Below are 22539 nucleotides of genomic sequence, written 5' to 3'. Positions count from 1 at the left end.
CCCGCAGCCATGGCCACTTGTGTCTGTAGGGACGCCGGACCAAGCCGGAGGTAACACGGGGATTCGAACCGGAGATTCTCATGTTGGTAGGCAACAGAATAGACTGCTATGCTACGTGGAAGCCCTGTGAATTAGATTCTAAACTTATTTCAATATAAATGAAACAGGCCCTAATTCCAGTTATATTGATACTTTCAGGACACGTTTTGCAGGTGGGCATTTGTTACTGTGTGTGTGCATAGGTATGTGCACATGCAAGTAAATAAAGGGATATTAAAGTTTAGTTTACAGCTTTTGTAATCAAGCCAACAACCAGGTGTGGAATTGCCAAAGTGACGACGAAAAAAACTGTATAACACAAAAACGAAAAATAAATAAACAAACAAACATAGCTAATTAGATAAATAAAATAAAATAAACAATAATAGTACGTGGTTTAAAAAGCTTTGACATTTTATTTGTCAAATGCATGGGTAGCTGTCAAGCCAAAGAACCTAAATCAGTTCAGCTTAGAAAAGCTGGTTTACAGTGTGACATAGTGCAACAGAACACACAACCGGCTCAAATCACAATATACATGAAATTATAGCACGTGTGCGTGCACACACACACACACACACACACACACACACACACACACAAGAAAAAAAGAAAATAAGTCACATCTAGCTCAATTTTGAGAAACACTTCATAAAAGAGAAAAGGCAAATGCTGAAAAGAGGTAGGGGAAAGTCCAACATCATACTAAGCACAGAGCACGTTTCACTAAGCTGCATCAGAGCCTTTGCACGGCAAAATGAAAAAGAGTGCAAATCATGAAAAATGGTGAAACTAAGATATTTTATTCACATCATCTAAACTTTGTGTGTTGGTTTTGCTGTCAACCCTACCTGCAAGGCGGAGAGATCCAGAGTTATGGATGGCCTCATCCCGCAGCTCCCTTACGTGTACTGTGACCGTAGAGATGACGTCAGGCCAAACACCATCAGAAACATGCACCTGAAGCTGGTAGGTACCAGTTGGGGCATTCTCCTTAATAATGAGGAAACCTGTGCGCTTGTTCAGGATGAAGTAACTGGGGAAAGATTTACACACCACACACACACACACACACACACACACACACACACTGGTGTGAAGACAGATAAGGCATTCTCCTTAATAATGAGGAAACCTGTGCGCTTGTTCAGGATGAAGTAACTGGGGAAAGATTTACACACCACACACACACACACACACACTGGTGTGAAGACAGATAAATGAAGCAAATATGTAGCTTGTGGAGAATGTAACAGTTTCTTTTTTTTTAACAAATGACTTGGTTAGATATTTATCATAACACTGAGCAAGATGAGAGATTAGAGCAAGATAATTTTAAGTTTTTAAAAGAGGAATTGTTACAGCTCAGGGAAGATATTGCACATACAACCGATCAGCCAAAACATTAAAGCCACCTGCCTAATATTGTATAGGTCCCCCTCATGCTACCAGCTCTGACCCATCAAACCATGGACTCTACAAGACCTCTGAAGGTGTCCTCTGGTATCTGGAACTAAGATGTTAGCAACAAATCCTTAAAGTCCTGTAAGTTGCAAGGTGAGGCCTCCATGGATCGGACTTGTTTTTCCAGCACATCCCTCAGATGCTCAATTGGATTGAGATCTGGGGAATTTGGTGGCCAAGGCAACGTCTTGAACTCTTTGTCATGTTCCTCAAAGTATTCCTCAACAACTTTTACAATGTGGCAGGATGCATTATCCTGCTGAAAGAGGCCACTGCCATCAGGGAATACCGTTGCCATGAAGGGGTGTACCTGGTCTGCAGTGATGTTTAGGTAGGTGGTACATGCCAAAGTAACATCCCTATAAATGGCCAGACCCAGGGTTTCCAAGCAGAACGTTGTCCAGAGCATCACGCTGCCTTTGCCCATTTCCCTTCTTCCCATAGCGCATCCTCGTGCTATGTCTTCCCCAGGTAAATGATGCACATGCACCCGGCAATCCACATGATGTAAAAGAAAACGTGATTCATCAGACCAGGCAATCTTCTACCACTGTTCCATGGTCCAGTTCTGAAGTTCTGACGCTCACATGCCCATTGTAGGCACTTTAAGCAGTGGACAGGGGTCAGCATGGGCACTCTGACTGGTCTGTGGCTACGCAGCCCATTCACAGTAAGTTGCGATTCACTGTGTTCTGACACCTGTCTATTATAGCCAGCATTTACTTTTTCAGCAATTTAAGCTACAATAGTTCTTCTGTGAGATCGTACTTGACAGGCTTCTGTGTGTGTGTGTACATACACACAGGGTGTTGTGATGCGTCTAGTGCAGCAGTGTGTAGTTGGAGGGAAGGTGCATGTGTTCTTCCAAACCGCTTGTGTCCTTCCTGCCCTTAGCTTGCTGCCACTGGCTAGCCTCTGTGGCGAATAGGGAAGCATCCTAGTGTGTAAGCCTTCCCTTGCCAGTACATAGCCTCTCCTTCACCAAGACTCCTGCCAGGCCTCCCCGTGGCCACACGTGGTAACTGGGGTCTTGCGGCCCCAGGCTAACTTGGCAGGGGATCTCGGAGCAGCAGTGGGCCCCAGAGATATGGTGTGCAGGCCCACCCTGGTGGACACGCCCTGGCACCTATCAACCACTGCCCCGCTGCCTTGTGGGTGAGTCTGGAAGACATAAGGCTAAGGGAGCTTACCCCAACAGAAAAGCAAGCTGTGGCGGTACGCTTCGAGGCGGTTTCCGAAAAACAGGATTTCCGGCAGCCCCCTGCAGTTGTGTGGAGGTGCCGATCGTCTAGGGATCCCCCTTGCCATCGGAACCATCTCCTCTACAATCAAGTCATGTGGCGTTGGGAGAAGCGCACCCCCCATGCCACTTTAAAAACCATCTCTGCGCAGGTATCTTCTGCTATCTGAGTCCTCAAAGGACCCACAAATAGAAGAAGATGGTCATCATCGGGCACGATGGACAACCAGCAATGCAATACTTGACAGGCTAGCCTTTGCTCCCCACACACATCAGTGAACCATGGGCACCCATGACCCTGTAGCCAGTTCACCAGTTGTCCTTCCTTGGACCACTTTCGGTAGGTATTGAGCACTGCATACCGGGAACACCCCACAAGACCTGCCATTTTTAAGTTGCTCTGACCCAGTTGTCTAGCCATCACAATTTGGCTCTTGTTAAATTCGCTCAGATCCTTACGCTTGCCCATTTTTCCTGCTTCCAACACATCAACTTTAAGAACTGACTGTTCACTTCCTGCCTAATAAATCCCACCCCTTGACGGGGGGAATTGTAATGAGATAATCCATGGTATTCACTTACCTGTCAATGGGGTTTTAACGTTTTGGTTGATCGGTGTAATTGTACAGACAGTCCTGCTGAACAACACAAGACATTCCTTCAAACCTTCATGATAAAGTCAGAGTGGAAACGAAATAGACGAACAAAGAAATGAACAGGGCAAATGAAAAATCCAGAGACTGAAAAGAAACAGGGAGACCATACATTGTTAACATGAACAAAAAATAAAAGGAAAACAAAAATCACATGGTACACATTTCCACAGGACCCTTTTGAGCTCTTTCACATGTATTTTGCCAGGAAATCAAAAGCAGAACCTTGGCACATCAATTAATATGCCCTTGTACAAAGGAGGGAATAATAGGAGCCACAACTCCGACTACAGATTTCAAGGGGTTTGGGTCTAAAGTGCTGTACACTACATCACTGTATTCATGCTTAGAAATCAAAAGCAGGTTACTCTTTCAAACTGATCTTTTTTTTGGGGGGGGCGGGATTTTTCCCAATTGTATCTGGCAAATTACCCTTCTTCTGAGTCATCCTGGTCGTTGCTCCACCCCCTCTGCTCATCCGGGGAGGGCTGCAGACTACCACATGCCTCCTCTGATACATGTGGAGTCGCTAGCTGCTTCTTTTCACCTAACAGTGAGGAGTTTCGCCAGGGGGATGTAGCGCATGGGAGGATCACGCTATTCCCCCTCCCTTCTGAACAGGTGCCCCAAATAACCACAGCTAGTGCAGCGACCAGGACACATACCCACATCCGGCTTCCCACCCGCCAATTGTTTCTGTAGGGACGCCCGAACAAGCTGGCGGTAACACAGGGATTTCAAACGGTGATCCACGTGTTGGATGGCAATGGAATAGACCACTACACCACCTGGACGTCCTTCATACTGATCTTTTAAACTGACTGTCTTTACCCAGTTGGTTACTTTGAACATACCAAAGTCTGTTTGTTATTTTTTTTAAAAACCACCAACATTATTTGTCTGTTTTTTCTTTGATTTTTCCCCTTTTTTCTCCCCAATTGTACCCAGCCAATTACCCCACTCTTCTTAGCTGTCCCAGTCGCTGCTCCACCCCCTCTGCTGATCTGGGGAGGGCTGCTGACTACCATATGTCTCCTCTGATACATGTGGAGTCACCTGCCACTTCTTTTCACCTGACAGTGAGGAGTTTCACCAGGGGATGTAGCACGTGGGAGGATCATGCTAATCCCCCCAGTTCCCCCTCCCCACTGAACAGGTGCCCCGGCCGACCAGAGGAGGCGCTAGTGCAACGACCAGGACACATACCCACATCTGGCTTCCCACCTGCAGACACGGCCAATTGTGTTTGTAGAGACGCCGACCAAGCTGGAGGTAACACGGGGATTCGAACCAGAGATCCCTGTGTTGGTAGGCAATGGAAAAGACCGCTACGCTACCTGGATGCCCTGTTATTTGTCATTTTGATTTTAGATATAGGAATAACTGCAGCGAAAAAGACTTTAAATTTAACAGAGCAGGTAGTGGTCTGCTACCACACAATACTTGTATTTTTAGTTTTTTTTAGTTGATTTTTTTTCAATATACCTCATACCATGTTTAAGTAATCAACTGATACAACACAGTAGTTATAAATATATTTCTTGCCAAACAAACTGAATAATTGAAATGAGTTATGTGCATAATTAAGAAGCTTAAAGCCACATCAATATGAAAACAAAAAAGAGAGCTGAAAGACTCACAGAAAGACTGACATTGTGCTCTTAGAAAGACTGATCTTAACATGGCCCACTAAGATTTAAAAAAAATAAAATAAATAAAAACAGAAATATGAGAGATTTTGTGGAATATTAATTCCTTATGAAGGCTGACGTTTGAGTTGAGAGAGAGGAGAAAAGTTTGTCATTTTCAGATTTTCAGTTCCGCTTGGAAGACATGAAAGATTCAGGTGTCGCGGGGTAAAATGTCACCTTACTTGACATGTGATTTTCTGGGACATCTGAGCATCTCTCTTGGTGTGTCTGTTTCTGTGTCTTGTTTGTGCATGTGTCTGTGTGTGACTGACAGATATCTGCTCAATGCCTCTACCTTTAGAGAGAGATCTCAAGGAGAGCAGTCTCCAACACAGCCTGTCACAATCTCCTCCATTCAGCTCAGACCAAAGCCCCAGGTGAGTTACATCAAGGGCACTGAGCCACACACAGCAGCTCAGACGGAGAGCGGAAGGGAGGGAGGGAGGAAGTGGGAAAATGCAGGGGAACAAGGAAAGGGAAGAAAGGTGAAAGAAGAAATGAGGAGTGAACTCCACTCATGGTTACAAGGGGAGTTGGTGACAATGGAGGGGGTAAGGGAAAGAAGAGGAAGAACAGAATGATGACAACAAGGCATTTCAGAAGGTAGGGTTAAAAGACAGGAACGAGTTAAGGTGGGGAATGAGGAAGGAGGGAGCAAAGGAAAAGATAAGGATGGAGAAAAAAAATCAAGGGAACCAGGACAAGACAGAAAATAGCGGTTTGAAAAGAAGTAGAAGTTTGATGGAGGTATATAAATGGAGAAAATTCAGTAAATGAGTATTTATACATGACAGAGAGACATGAGTAGATGAGTAGACATCAGGGAAAGGGGTTGGGGGTAAAAGGTAGAAAACCATAGTGGCTACCTTGGCACATGTCCTTCAAAGACGTAGGTCTTATTGTCCCAGTCGTCAGGGTCTGGGGAGTAGACCTTCCCCAGTACTGTGGTGGGCATGCGGCCTGAGGATGGTAAACACGTTAGAATTTAGCCCACTCTGACAATGAGCTGTATGAAATTCTGTGTGTGTGTGTGTGTGTGTGCTTGTGTGCATGTCTGTGTGTAATTTATAAATGCATAATGAATGAATTCAGCAGAACTGGAAGCTGAGACAGAAAGAGAGAAGCGAGGGAGAAGGGGTGTGTGTGTGTGTGTGTGAGAGAGAGAGAGAGAGAGAGAGAGAGAGAGAGAGAGAGAGAGAGAGAGAGAGAGAGAGAGAGAGAGAGAGAGAGAGAGGGAGGCTTGAAAAAAGTCAGACAGACTGCTTTGAGATTCAGCTGAGTTGAAAAAAACTTTCAGCACAGTGTCACATTACTTGACATGTGATCTGTTAGCAGTTCAGGAGAGGCACCTGCCTGCATATGAATCTACATATGTGTGTGTGTGTGCACGCATGCGCACACATGTGCCTGCATGCATGCGTGTGTGGCGCCCGTAGCAGGCCACAAAACCCTCTATGATGAGGATACTACTGTCAAACTTGAGCTATCAGTGTGGTTGTCGTTGCAAGAAACGAACAGTGAGCCTCCTCCTCAAAGCTATTAGGCAGTTTTTCCAAGAAAACGGGCTTCTGCATGATTATACACAAATGAAAAGCACATGAGCATGTGCTTGGCAGCTCAGGAATGAAATGAGAGAAACATAAGAGTGGACAGAAGTAGGGAAAAACAATATGCTGCAATGCCAATAATGCACTGTATGGATCTAAAATTCATATAAAACATGTTGTAGTGGATCTTTAAAGTAAGTGTGTGGTAAAATGTTTCTGAATGTTCATGGTGAAAGAGATGCCCTGCTCCACATAGTATATTCCAGACTATACATTCAGAATAATTCTGTGCCAACCGATTGAGAAAGCTCCTGGTCTGGAAGATGAAATACCCACACACATAAGTCTAACGTTGCACTTGCCACTTGTAACAACAAATGAAAAGGGGTAGAATGTGACATAAGCAGAGGGATGGTACACGGAAAAGAATACATGTAATGGAAAATGCAGTGTGAATACACAATCTACTTCTACTAGTATTACTTTTGGCTGCTCCCGTTAGGGGTCGCCACAGCGGATCATCCATTTCCATCTCTTCTTTTCTTCTGCATCTTCCTCTGTCACCTGCATGTCTTCCCTCACCACATCAATAAACCTCCTTTGGCCTTCCTCTTTTCCTCTTCCCTGGAAGCTCCATATTCAGCATCCTTTTCCCAATATACCCAGCATCTCCCCTCCACATGTCCAAACCATCTCAATCTTGCCTCTCTTGTTTTGTCTCTAAACCATCTAACCTGAGTGGTCCCTCTAATATACTTGTTCCTAATCCTGTCCTTCTTCATCATACCCAATGAAAATCTTATCATCTTCAACTCTGCCACCTCCAGATCTGCCTTCTAGCTTTTCATCAGTGCCACTGTCTCCAAACCATTTACCATAGCTGGTCTCACAACCATATTGTAAACCTTCCCTTTAACTCTTGCTGGTACCCTTCTGTCGCTAATCACTCGACACTCTTCTCCACCCACTCCACCCTGCCTGCACTCTCTTCTTTACCTCTCTTCCGCACTCCCCATTACTTTGGAGAGTCGACCCCAAGTATTTAAACTCATACGCTTTCACCACCTCTACTCCTTGCATCATCACCATCCCACTGTCCTCCCTCTCATTCATGTGTATATATTCTGTCTTGCTCCTACTCACTTTCATGCCTCTTCTCTCCAGTGGATACCTCCACCTCTCCAGGCTCTCCTCAACCTGCACTCTACTTTCACTACAGATCACAATGTCATCTGCAAACATCATAGTCCACGGAGACTCCTGCCTGATCTTGTCTGTCAACCTGTCCATCACCATTGCAAACAATAAAGGGCTCAGAGCCAATCCTTGTTGTAATCTCACCTCAACCTTGAACGTATCCTGTCATTCCAACCGCACACCTCACCACTGTCACACTTCCCTCATACATATCCTGCACCACCTCGTAGACTTCTCTGCAACTACCGAATTCCTCATAAAATACCACACCTCTTCTCTCGGCACCCTCTCATATGCTTTCTCTAAATCCACAAAGACACAATGTAACACCTTCTGGTCTTCTCTATAATTATTAATCAACATTATCAAGCAAACATCACATCTGTAGTGCTCTTTCGTGCCATGAAACCATACTGCTGCTCACTAATCATCACCTCTCCTCTTAACCTAACTTCTATTATTCTTTCCCATATCTTCATGCTGTGGCTGATCAACTTTATACCTCTGTAGTTGCTACAGTTCTGCACATCACCCTTATTCTTGAAAATTGGTACCAGTATGCTTCTTCTCCACTCATCAGGCATCCTATCACTTTCCAAGATTGTGTTAAACAATCTAGTTAAAAACTCCACTGCCATCTCTCCTAAACATCTCCATGCCTCCACAGGTGTGTCATCTGGACTAACAGTCTTTCCACTCTTCATCCTCGTCATAGCTGCCCTCACTTCCTCCTTGCTAATCCACCACACTTCCTGATTCACTATCCTCATATCATCCGACCTTGTCTCTCTTTCATTTTCTTCATTCATCAGCCCTTCAAAGTACTCCTTCCACCTTCTCAACATACTCTCCTCCCTTGTCAGCACATTTCTATCTCTATCCTTGATTGCCCTTACCTGCTGCCTATCCTTCCCAGCTCGGTTCCTCTGTCTCGCCAATCAGTACAAGTCCTTTTCTCCTTCCTTAGTGTCTAACCTCTCATACAACTCACCATATGCCTTTTCCTTTGCCTTTGTCAACTCTCTTTTCACTGTATGCTGCATCTCCTTGTACTTACGTCTACTTTCTTCATCTCTCTGACTATCCCACTTCTTCTTTGCCAGCCTCTTCTCTGTATACTTTGCTGTACTTCTTCATTCCACCACCAAGTCTCATTGTCTTCCTTCCTCTGCCCTGATGACATACCAGGTCATCTGTCAACTCTTCACTACCACACAGCGCCTGTCTTAACTCCTCCCTGAACTCCACACAAGTCTTCTTTCTTCCTTCCACCATTTGATCTTCGGCTCTGCTTTCACTCTCTTCCTCTTGTTGGTCTCCAAAGTCATTCTAAAGACCACCATCCGATGCTGCCTAGCTACATTCTCCCCTGTCACCACCTTACTCATATTAAGAAACTATCATTGCAGTTGTTTCCTGCCCTTCTCCTTCGATCTGCCTGACTTATTTTTGTGAGAGTGACCCTGAAAAATCTAAAGACATACCTTAGCATTTTGTTGTTTATTGTGCAATATGCTTGTGAGAAGTTTGCTATGTGTTTTTATTATCATAAGAGCTGGTTTGAATTGTTAACATTCCTTGGAGCTTGTAGCTAACATGGTATGGATTTCATTTTTAAAAATCTGAATTTCTTTTTATGAAATAGACTCTAGTTATGGATGTGGTTCAAGATTTAAGGGCCTTCCCACCATTATGTATGTGTGTGTGTGTGTGTGTGTGTGTATTTGTGTGAAGTAACCATGATCCTCTCACCTCGGTGGCTGTTGATAAAAATCCTTTTCTCCCCTGCCAAGTGGGCGTGGTCATTCTGGTCGCCGATGGTTACTGTCAGGGTACTGGTGACCGTTTTTACCAGGCGGCCACTGTCGCTCATAACAACGGGAATGAGGAACTCTTTCTGTCGTTCACGATCAAACATTCTCAAGGCAGTCAGCGTTGCAGTGCCATTCAGGTTGTCCTGGAGGTAGAAATCGTTGCCATGGCGATATTCGGAAGGAACGGTGAAGTGGAAGGGTGGCCCATTCTCTGGAGAGTCCCGGTCCACGGCGTAGAGAAGGGTCGACGTTTGGTTCAACTTTACCACCTGGACACAGAGGCCGCACAGTGTGGTGGTCAGCACAGTATCTTTTACAAACGCTTGACATTTGTTTTTACGTATTTATACTGTTTTTATTTTTACTCTTACTTATTTGGTCTTACTTATTTTTGCTTTGTCTGGTTTTGTTTCTTTGTAAAGCACTTTGTAACATTGTTTTAGAAAAGTGCTATGTAAAGAAAGTTATTATCATATTATCTTCCTTAAGTTACTGTTCATAATTTATGTTGCTCTCACTGCCTTATATCATTTTATGACCCACAACAAGTTTGTGGCACAGAATGCCTCTTTTTACCGCCTGCAGAAAATATTTTCTTCTTAAAGAGGGGAACAAAGAAAAACTTCTTCCTTTTATCTCTCATCAATCCAAATCAACATTATTTACAGTTTAGGCTATAGTATCTTTAAACACAAGGCTAATTTGTAGCAAAGTGCTTTACAAAACAGGACGAGCACAACTTAATGGGAAACAAAAATAAAAAAGCAACAAACATGTAAAAGCAATTCAAGATAAGAAAATATCTCAGACACAGTGACACGCACCCTTCCATTCTTGCATCTCTAAGGTCACTAAATATATCAAGTGAAAACAAACTTGGTCCAACCTACCTGTGGTCCAGCCACATTCTCAAAGACTACCGGGGTATACAGTGCCTCAAACTCTGGCCCGTTATCATTAACATCCAACAACGAAAGCTGGACTGTTGCACTGCCAGTCAGGGGTGGGACCCCATGGTCTGTCGCCATGACAACCAATTGATGCTGCTGCGTCAATTCCCTATCCAGAGGCTGGGCCACAGTAAGAACACCGGACTGGTCGATATCAAACAGTCCCATGGGATCAGAATCCTCTGACAGGCTGTAAGTGATGTCCCGGTTCTGACCCGAGTCAGAGTCGCTGGCTGTTAGCTGTGCCACACTGGTTCCAACGGCAACATCCTCTGGGAGTGGGGCCAGGGACAGGAAATGGGGAATGAAGACAGGAGCGTGGTCATTGTAGTCCTCCACCTCAATCACACAGTGCAGCAGACTGGAAAAATCCAAGTCTTCAACCTATAACAAAACACAAAATGAATGTTTCAAGCTATGACTTGTTTACATGCCTACTGTACTGTAAAACATAAAATTCTCACAGAGAATTTCAATATTTCCGAAGCACTACCATATAGTCATTTTCAAGGTATGAAAATAATACATTTTTTATACCCATCAGCTGAAAAAGCCCAGCCTGCTGAACTGACCTTACCCCCATCACTGATGAAATACCGTACAGCTTGAGGTACTAAATTACTAAATACATACTAGTACCCTTTCCTCCTCCCTGAGGATATGACTACAAGATCATCTCTCTACTTCTCTATGGAGCACATAATTAATTTCTGTTTGAAAAAGATTATTGCAAATCTCAAGTATGCACCTATCAGAGGAAAGAGCATGACAGCGTTAGGCCATTTATGATCGCTTCCAAACTGATAAATGTGGCATTATTCATCGGGAAATAAGCCATTATCTACAACCTTGATAGGGAATTTGTCAGAATGGACTGCGATCATGACACAAATCCTAGTATATGATCCGTCTGAACACCAGTTATCATTGTGCCAGAATCATAATCTGCAGTATAATAGCACTCCAACGCTTATATAATTCTCTCCTACACTTCCACAGCTTCTAGCCTCAGAGGCTTGGCAACCGGCTGGGCGGCTTGAGCTGAAGTAGGTGGCGCTAGATGTTCAAATTAACACAGCACCAAACTCCTCATTGGGAAAGGTGCCAAAAGACTCATTCTTTCTCTTTAGTGTGGGTTAAACAGGTGGGTGAGCTATTGAGAATTTGAGGTTAGTTAGTCTATTACATACACAGCTGCTCCTTCTGCTCTCTATCCTGCTTAGTTGCAATTTAACAATGTGTAGTGAATGGAAACATGGTGAATAAAATGTGTTTTAGTACTTTTTAAAGCTCCATTTTGTAACTGGCATTTAATGCCCCATTTCACTGAACTCAAGACACATATAATCATTGCCAAGTAGAATTTAAAAATAAATGTTGGCTTAGCTATTGATAGAAGACTTGATAGGTAGGTGTGTCAACAACAATACTTGTACATGTTAGAACAGACAGACTGTTGAGCTCTGAAGTTTTAAGTTACAAGAGGCTTATCATTCATTCAGCACAGTACCATTTATTAATTTATAAATTAATCAATTATTAATTAATTAATTTATAAATGATTAATTTAGATGCCAAATGAATAACTGATCAACAATAAATACTGATCCCATGCCACACTGAATATCATTCAGACTTCTTACTATTTTTACTGGCTTCAATTTCTTTAAATCATTTTAAAGCTGTTTTGGATGGAGAGCCCTGTCAGTATGTACCTTCAGAGTGAGGTTGAACCTTTGTTCGCTGGGCCGTTCGTAATCTAGCCGTTTCTTCAGCCTCAGGGTCCCCCGCTGCTCCTGTCGATGGCTGACCATGTAGAATTTCTGCTCTTGGTCTCCGGCAACCACGCTGAAGGTTAGCTGAGCATTTTCCCCCGTGTCCCTGTCCTCAGCAGAGAGCTCTAAAACCTGTGTACAAGCACCAAGCCATGCAAATAACAGATACTGTGCTGCATTTGACTTTGCCTTTTTGTACTTACTGTATGTATTGTCTCTTCTTTCTAGGTGAAAGCTTCTGGACACAGTTGTGAACTTCATTTACAGAGTGCTAATGAATGTTTTGCATTTACTAATCTAAAAAATGAGGCATAATACGATTTCTTAACATTTACTCAATTTATACTTAGCACAAAAAGTAAGGAAATTTGTGTTTGGTAGATTATTTCTTTGTTGTAACAATGCTTCTTGGCAATAAATCTTATACCGTTGGAAAGCCTGTTTATTTCCCTTTTAAATGGTGCCACATTTGTAAGGAACATGCATTTGTGGGATGAGCAGCAGAGCTGAGTATGTGGGTTGTGCCCATGAAAAATTTGCCAAATCTTCTCTGCCAGTGCAAAACAGCTTATTTTGCTGTTGCTATTGACTCTTGTTTTGAGCTTCTGGTACCCCAGGTGCTGACAATAAGGTGCCTGATGTAAGATTTATTGCCAAGAAGCATTGTCACAACAAAGAATCTACCAAACATAAATTTCCTTACTTTTTGTGCTAAGTTTAGATTTCTTTATGATTATTTTTCTGTTAGGTTCAGCAAGGTAAAAGTCCTAATCATCCCACCTCTGCGTTGGGTTCTGCATTCTCGGAGATCTTAGCCAGACAAGAGTGCTCAGTGAATCTTGGAGCATGGTCATTTACATCTTTAACACGGATAGTAGCGGTTGCTGTTCCCGTCATACCTCCACCGTCTCGGGCCTCCACCAGCAGGAGGTAAGTCTCAGCCTGCTCACGGTCCAGCCCACTCATGGCCACTGTTATGGTGCCTGTAATGGCATTAATGGAGAACATGTCGGAGAAGGCTGGCATCTCCATTCCTCCCAACTCGCTCCTGCTGGTGTCCAAGCTACCAACAATTCTGTAGGAGAGCACAGCATTCTGCCCCACAGCGGAGTCGTCCAGGTCAGTGGCTGTCATCTCCATCACTGATGTCCCCACTACAGAGTTCTCTGACACATCTCCGTGGCAACTGGGGGCGCAGGTGAAGACAGGTGCGTTGTCGTTGATGTCCCATACATTAATGATGACATCGGTGAAACCAGTGAGCCCTTCTCCACCCTCGTCAGTTGCCAAGACTACGAAACGCCAAACTGCACGCTCCTCGCGGTCCAGGGTACGCTGGGCGTAGATCTTGCCAGTGACCTCATCAATAATGAATTCACTTTCGGCGCCCTGGCCATGGAGAGAGTAGCGCAAGGCTTCCTGGTCAGCATCTTTATCTGGATCAGATGCTGTTACCTATAACATTAAAAAAAAAACCAAAGAAGTTTTAATAGATTAAAAACAAAAACAGAGGGGCAAGAGCTGAGAGAATAATAAGTATTTTATACATGCATTTTTTTATTGAGCTTTTTACAAAATTTCATTTTCAAACTTTGCTGGCCCAGATTGATAGCTTGAGTTGAAGCTTGTGATACCTGCTAAACAGTTAAACAGTCTCCTGAAAGAGGAAAACCTTCCAACGCAATCTACTCCACTCAAAATAAAAACTTTTCACAAGGCAAGACATTTTCACATAACTGTTATATAACTGTTGTATAGCTGTTGTAAAACTGTGTAACCCCATCTAACTACCAGGATGCTGGCATTTGAAACACCTTGCCTCAGTATTGGAGCCTGTTCACTGGGTCATGGGGGGGGGGTTAAAGGGAAAATTCAGATTTTAAACCTTATCTCTAGCTGCACCAAGGATATGAAAACATCTGCAGTTGTTCCCAATTGTTTCTGCATCTCTGGGGTGGCAGTGAGTTTTTTTTTCTGGCCACCAAGTATCATGATGGCGTATCATGATGTCATTTGGTGGCCAGAAAAACTACAGCCTCGTATACTCTAATCTACTTTAAACACACTGTTCAAAAAACAATGCATCCTCACTCACTCGGCTAAGCACCGTTTTCATTGGTAGAACACAACACTAGTGCAGAGAATATTATGGACGATGATACAGAAGCTTGCACGCAATGCATTTTGGTATGTGTAGGCCCTGTGGGAAGGACTCTGAGCAGGGGAACATCAATTTCTCCATCAATATAACGTACACAGTGAGGACTTTATTGCCTCGATCCACTACATTACTCATCAGTACTGACTGCACATACACAAAAACATATGCGAGATTTCCTTTGACAATGATGAAGTAAGAAGCCCTCATAAGCCTTATCTACATGATAATATGACTAAACATTAATATTAATATGCAAAGAAAAAAATCCACGCTAAACTGTGTAAGAGGGCTTAATTGAGGTAATGTTATCCTAGTTTCAATTCAGAACTACTGTCCCACTACACTGCTGCATTTTCCACAATCTCTGATATGCAAGAGGGAACTGTAGTTGTAGAAGGGATCTAAACTAGAAGAAATTAGTTATTATATAGATTTATTCAGCATTACCTGATATAAAACAAAAAAACAAAAAAAACATACATACTTTGGAAATGTTTGTGGACGAGTTAAAAACAAGTCAGGACAACCAGCAAGAATCATTCATTGCTGCTCAGATTTGCATACAATCATTCCCTCAATGTCAGAAAACCCCACTGACTTCTGCCAACAGACAAAGAAAGCAATCACACTAAGCAAATTCAATAGATCCAAACTATGTTCTATCTAAAAGGCCTTACAGTGGGTGTGCAGCAGACAGCAGTGCATTGACAAACTGTTTGTAACATGGCGGAACAATGTTTGATGATCAATCTCTACCTGTAGCACAAACACCGGCGAGCCATCCAGTTCCTCCGTCACGCTGCCATAGTACTCGTTAACAGTAAACACAGGAGCCTCATCATTTTTGTTCACCACGTTTACTGTCACTACAGTGTAGTCCTCCCACTTTCCATCTGAGGCTAGCACATGAAGCTTGTACCTGGGTGAAAAATGTTCGATTGTTTTACAGTTAGAGAAATGGTTATTGGCTGACTTAAAACAAAGACGTCAAACAGGTATTGTTAAACCATTCTTTTACGGTTCAATCCTTCAAGGGGATGGCTTAAATCTGCACAAACGAATAATGTGATCAATATGAAGATCAAATAAAATTATTGTCTTGGTTTATTGTCAATAAATGCATTCAACTGGGGCCTGTGTTCCTTACCTCTTGTTCTGCTCATAGTCCAGAGGCTGAGCGATGAAGATGGTGCCCACCTCTGGTTCCACATCAAACACTCCTCCCATGTTCCCAGACGTAATCTGATAACGCAGCTTGGCATTTGCACCTGGAGACCAAAGAAAGATGGGGGTTGCCTAATACATTGAAGCTGCTGTGTATCTGGAAACCAACAAAGCTTTAGAATAAAGTAAGCAAGCCCTATTGTTGCTGTGGCTCATGGGGCAGGAATCTTATCTCCTTTATCAGTGGCAGGAAGCAGCTTGGGTGAAAAAAGGTCTCCCCTCGGCTAGGATGCAAGCTCTTGGAAGTGTGTGCTTATGTATAGGTTTGTCTGCTATTGTGTGTGTGCTTGTGCATGTTTGTCTGCCATTGTGTGCGTTTGTCTTCCGCTATGTGTGTGTGTTTGTCTGCCATTGTGTGTGTAGGCAGACAGTTTGAGAGCATGAGATATTTCAACTGACAGAGAAGAATAAAGTTTGTAATTTTAATCACCTTTGTGACTTCTTGCACAGCTAACTGTACTACTGTACATTTAACCTGTGTCAAGAAAACACTTTATAAAATATTTGATTAAAAAAATATTTAACTGGTATGGTAAATAAACCACACAGAACCATACAGAGGAAAATAATAATTTGTTTTCCAGGAAGACCCATTATTATGATATATGCTTCTTACAACACTTGAAACAGAAGATAACACTTTTGCTTTATAAAAAATTGCCATTTTTTGGCAATTTAGAAAGCTGATATTTTTGGTAGTCAGTATTACCCTTATTTCCCAAGGATTAAAACCAAAGAGTACAAATATGTTTTTTTTCATTATTATAGCGTTAATACATCGAATGTCTCTTACACATTAGGCAATTAGTTCAAAGCCATTTGATTGCAAGCTACTTCAAAGTGGCTGTGCTAAAAGTAAGTGAGGATTACCTGAATGCTTACACAATACAACCACAAATCCCCTTCAAATAACGATCCGCTTAATTATTTTTCATTGAAATATATAATTCTCTTTATGGGACGAGACCTCAAAATGTACTGCAAAGCATTCCTGCTCAATCTCCAAAGTTCCTCCCTGCTTCATTTAATCTTTTTTTTGGCTCTGCAAAGCAATTTTAATAAATTCTATTAGACACTGATCAACAAAATGCTCCGACCTCAATGCAATTACTGGTAGAAGCTAGGTCTGCATCTCAATCGCCATGCTATCCACCACCCCTCACACTAATATGAAGAGGAAAGGAGAAACCTCAGAAGACAAGATGGGATTCACAGCTTATTAGCGAGATGAAAGTAAAGGAAGGGAAGAAGAGAATACTCTAATCCATATCGTTTTGTACTGTCTGCTGGCATTTCAAATGAGACATTAGGGGATATATGTGTGTGTCTTCACTCTCTCTCTCTCATTTGTTTGTGTTTAGAGACCCAGAGGATGAGAGTAACAGTGCAGGGAGTTGAACAACAGATAAAAACAAACAAACAAATGAAGAGAAAATGGGAGCTTTTTCCCCCCGTTGAGCCTTTTTAAAAGCTTTCTCCATCTCCCTAGGTACTTTAGCGAAGCTCCTATGCTGACAGAGTTCAGAGAGAAAGAGAAAAAGAGAGGGAGGGCAATAGAAAGATAGCGATTTGAACCACTTTTCGATTACCTTTTAGTTTTTAGTTTTTCTTTTTAACTTAGAAAACAATAACTTTTCAAGGTGCTTTAAACGTCATGTTTGATCCCACAAAAAATATGGTGACACAGCTCATGTTCCATCCTATAAATGTCGAAATGCACTGGCACCTGAATAAAATGGATAACTGTGATCACACAAAACCGAAGAAACTGGACCCATACCAAAGATCTTGGTTTCACTGTTAGTAGATCCAAACTTAAATAGAAATAGAGGAGTGCAACTTGGAACTTGAAGTGGTGCTCCGACAAATGAAACAGGCAGAGCAATCCATGCAAACAAAAGTGACAGACTTGGAATGACGATCGCAATGAAACATTTGCATTTCTGAAGCCAGAGCTGAGTACACTGGACAAGACCAAACTGAAAATACAATGCTGCCACAGAGCTCTGTGCCCTCGTCCACCCCGGGAGGCTCCGCCAAAATCCATAATGATAAACCTTCTGGAGTACAAAACCCAAGAACAGGTTCTGTCCACTGCCTGGAAAAAGTGTTTTTACAAAGACAAAAGAGTCTACTTGGACCACGACTACGAAATAGTGAGGAAGAGAAGAGAGTATGCCGGAATAAGAATACTCAAGGAGAGAGGTGTGCAGTTTCAGACTCAGCCACCCGCCAAGCTTAAGGTAGGTGTTTCTGGATAGCTGACCTAGGATTGACAATGACACAAGAGGGGCTGCAGATGACCTTCATAAAAAAGTATTTCCCATCACCTAGGATAAAAAAAAAAAACGAAAAAAAAAACTTCAACTCCAAAACCACATTAAGACGGCATGGAAGAAAGTCGGAGACAAGCATCATCAGCAAGCATCCCACCCGGAGCAGATACAACAGAAGCTGCAAACTTTCTGCTGCAGGACCTTAGGAGACCTGATCTCAACAACAATGAGAGTAGGGCTGACCCCATTCAGCTACAACAGGGGGTCAGATAATCTGGGAATGTTCTGATGTAGCTTTTATCCTCTTCTCCCTCTCTTTTTGAATGAACATATTGACTACTTTTAACTCAAAATAAGATGGTATCATGAAACTGGGGGAGTAGAATGCTATTTGCTGCAGTTTAAGGGCCCAGACACACCAAACCGACTAGTGGCGATGAAGGCCGACTGTTGCGTCATCTCACGTAGCCTGCCGTCTGGGCCAAAAATAGCACTTGAACACACTGCAAAGACTACAGCTGATGGCCAGCTATTGTGTACGTTCTGCACTGATTTGCTAAGCTAAACACCCAATCAGAGTGATCATTCTCACCAACGGCCTCCACCGATTCAACATGAATTGGTCGAAAAGCTGTCGGCAGGGGTCCGACTAGTGCCGACAGTGCGGGACACACCACAAAAACTAGGATCACAGATGCTCACCGATGGCCTGACATTGACCGACCGTCAGCCTGGTGTGTCAGGGTCCTTAGGAGCAATCATACTACTTGCTGCAAATAGGGGCCTTTACTTTAAACCAGGTCTTCCCCTCAAATTTAAGGAGCATACTTGTTCTCCGGTTATGGAAGTTAATTTATTTTACATTCATTGTGTTGTTGTTGTTGTTGTTTTTTTTTTTTGGTCATATTTTCATAGCTGTTTATATTCTAGTTCAAAGGTAATATGTTTCAAGTTGAAATGGGCCATCAAAGACAGAAAGAAACTAAGTAAATGCACGATTAGGAATATACAGTGATAATAATGAGTGAGTTACATAATCCAGTGAAAAGAAGCAAAGTTATTGTTAAAAGGAAAAGGGAACATATTCAAGTGATTTTTTTTTTGGCAAGAGACACATCTCCAACTCAGATTATGAAAAATTAAGATGGGGTTTATGAATACATTTTATTCCTCCCACAAAATCAGGGCGTAAGAGAGGAGTGGCCATTCAACTCCCTAGTAGAGCTGTCCCGAATACCATTTCTTGGGCATCTTGTTGTGCTACCGTGGTAGGCCAGTTTCAAATTGCATGTTTGGCACACTGCCTTGTCATTGCTCAATTTAAAGTGTTGCCACACAGCTGAAGTCTTCAGCATTATGTTTTCCCTTTAACAGCCAAGGTGAATTGAAACGTGATGCCACTACTGCGAGCGAGAGGGATGTCAAGCGCCGCAGCTGAGATGGTATATATTTCCACATTTTAACAATGCAATTAAAAAGTATAAATGTAGTACAAGAATAATGGGCTGACAAATGTTATTGATGTTAATGATTTGGTTGAATAAGGTCCTATCGATGCACTTTTTGTGACATAACAGCTTGTGACAATTTTTTTTATCATGGATACATTATAGATCTACATAAATGCTCATTATAATAAGCTCTGAATCTGAGACAAAGACCGAGAAAGCACTGTGAAACAGCATTTTGTTGGGGCGGGGGCATGAACATTTTTCTTCCTCCAGCGGGGGGCATGACAGAAAAAGTTTGAGAACCAGTGCCTTAGCCCCAGATGTTCCCACATCACTCCTCATGTTTTATTTTAACTATTCGGATCAGCCGCAACTATTTTTCCAAGCAAAGTACGTTCACGTTTTATCATGTGTAAACTGTTTAAATGGCGGATAAAATCAGCTTGACTGGAAAACGGACATGAGCTAAGCTAAGTTTGTTAGCTAGTATAGTCTCAGTTTTTTTACACCATATAAGAATAACCTACTACTTACAGCATTCAGGTGATTCATCATCTTGTTGTGCCACCATGGTAGGCCAGTTTCAAATTGCATATTTGGCACACTGCCTTGTCATCGCTCAATTTAAAGTGTTGCCACACAGCTGAAGTCTTCAGCATTATATTTTCCCTTTAACGGCCAAGGTGAATTGAAACGTGATGTCACTGCTGTGAGCGAGGGGGATGTCAGGCACCGCAGCTGAGATGGTATATATTTCCACATTTTAACAGTGCAATTAAAAAGTATAAATATAGTACAAGAATAATGGGCTGACAAATGTTATTTTGCAGTTTCCCTTTATTGATATCTTACATTAAGCAAAAAAAAAAAAAAAAAAAAAAAAACTAAAAAATATCCGAATCCCAAAATTGAAACTGATTACCTGCCCAATGAACGAGTATCCGAAAACTCAGGTATTTGGGTCCAGCTTTACTCCCTAGCAAGGTAAAGTTTCAACTAATTGCTCAAATTAAAGATAACGAAGGTTGTTATATTCAAGTAAAGGCAAGATGGACCATAAAGAAGTTCCATCCATCCATCCATTTTCTGAACCGCTTATCCTTCTCTCAGGGTTACGGGGATGCTGGAGCCTAACCCTGCAGTCATTGGGTGGCAGGCGGGGAGACACCCTGGACAGGCTGCCAGACTGTCACACAGGGCTGACATACACACACACACACACACACACACACACACACACATTCATCCTAGCGACAATTTAGTATGGCCGATTCACCTGACCTACATGTCTTTGGACTGTGGGAGGAAACCCACGCAAACACGGGGAGAACATGCAAACTCCACACAGGATGACCCGGGACGACCCCCAAGGTTGGACTACCTCAGGGCTCAAACTCAAGACCTTCTTACTGTGAGGCGACCGCGCTAACCACTGCACCACCATGCCGCCCAAAAACACTGGTCTAGAACCCACAACCTCGTCAATGTTGCAGCAGCGCACTAACCACTGAACCACCAAGTCCTCTGCACCATAAAGAAGTTACTTTATTTAAAGTATATATATGCCACCAAGTCATGACAGATCATTTACAAAATATATATATATATTCAATTTATTAATCCAAGAGTCATCAGGAACTTTAATCTGTGGGGGAGATTGGAATATTAAAATACAAGCTAAACTTGACTCTCCAAACTTGCACAAGAGGGAAAACCAAAATTCATTGATCATACTGACATTGTTGAAGGGATCTAACATGATAGATGTACGGAAAGTAACTACACTGCACAGATAAGCAATTTAGTCAAGTCAAGTCAATTTTATTTGTATTGCCCAATATCACAAATTACAATTTGCCTAAGTGGGCTTTACAGCAATATCCTGTGCTTAGACCCTTGCATCGGATAACGAATAGCTCCCTAAAAAAAAAAAAACAACAAAAAAACAGGGAGAAAAAATAGGATGAAACCTCTACAGAGGAGGGATTTCTCTCCCAAGACAGACATATGTGCAATAGTTGTTGTGTGTACAAGAATAGAACACAAATTACAGGATACAACATAGAAAGAGGATACTAGAATTATGATGGAATTATAATATATATTAAGCGTGTGATGAGGGAGATGCCAAGCAGTGTCCAGATGCCACCAGAACAGCCCAGGACCTGCGCCACATGACCACCATCACCATGTAGACCTGATAGGAGGACAGACTACACATGCACACAGGGGAGACTCACATCACACCATTCACACATGGGGGAAGAGACAAGAAAAGACATTAGTCACACATCAGAGAGAAGGATACAATATTAAACAGGATAACAAAATATGGATTTATAAGATATATAAAGAATGTGATGAGGGAAATGCCAAGCAGCATCCAGGTGGCAATCACCATCACCATGGAGACCTGGCAGGAGGACAGACTACACGTGCACACAGGGGAGACTGGCATCACACCATTCACATCCATGGGAAAAGAGACAGGGAAAGACATTCAGAAAGAGAGCAAGACATGTGAGAGAAGAAAACAGTTGCAATAATCAATATTCTATACTCTTGTCAGCAAACCAGTGTTAGGTAAATTCATTGAGACAGAACATTTACTTACTACTCCACTCGCCACACAATATACCAGACTGAATTATTTTTTTATCTCAATCACAGATGGACACAGGTTAAGTTGCTCGGTATGGCATGGTGGTCCAGTGGTTAGTACTGTTGCCTCACAGCAAGAAGGTCCTGGGTTCAAACCCCAGGCCGTCCCAGATCCTTTCTGTGTGGAGTTTGAATGTTCTCCCCGTGTCTGCATATATTTCGTCTGGGTGCTCTGGTTTCGTCCCACCATCAAAAAAAGACATGCATGTTAGGATTAATACTCCTTTCTGTGCCCCTGACCAAGGCAATGGAAAGAAGAACAGCTTCCCACTCCCACGTAAAGTAGGACAGGTTAAATGCAGAAGACAAATTCGTAGTAAGAATACAATTTGTTTTAAAAATACAAAATAAAGTCACTTTCTTCTTCTTCTTATCCAATGTGAGGGTCTCAGGACA

At 42.5% G+C, this 22539-nt stretch overlaps 1 protein-coding gene across 1 annotated transcript in view; it reads right to left on the bottom strand.

Moving 5' to 3' along the window:
• The window catches only part of si:ch211-186j3.6 (neural-cadherin), a 666499-nt gene that overhangs the window by 277502 nt on the left and 366458 nt on the right, over nucleotides 1–22539 (bottom strand). The window contains 8 exon segments of the mRNA XM_056278708.1: nucleotides 891–1075; nucleotides 5954–6047; nucleotides 9584–9914; nucleotides 10536–10979; nucleotides 12311–12502; nucleotides 13151–13825; nucleotides 15288–15450; nucleotides 15679–15799. Of these exon segments, the coding sequence (XP_056134683.1) occupies nucleotides 891–1075; nucleotides 5954–6047; nucleotides 9584–9914; nucleotides 10536–10979; nucleotides 12311–12502; nucleotides 13151–13825; nucleotides 15288–15450; nucleotides 15679–15799 (2205 nt within the window).

This window comes from Lampris incognitus, chromosome 4 (assembly GCF_029633865.1).
Source record: "Lampris incognitus isolate fLamInc1 chromosome 4, fLamInc1.hap2, whole genome shotgun sequence".
NCBI classification, from domain to species: Eukaryota; Metazoa; Chordata; class Actinopteri; order Lampriformes; family Lampridae; genus Lampris; species Lampris incognitus.
The sequence above is the reverse complement of the archived record's forward strand: the minus strand, read 5'-3'. Positions and strand labels throughout refer to the sequence as shown.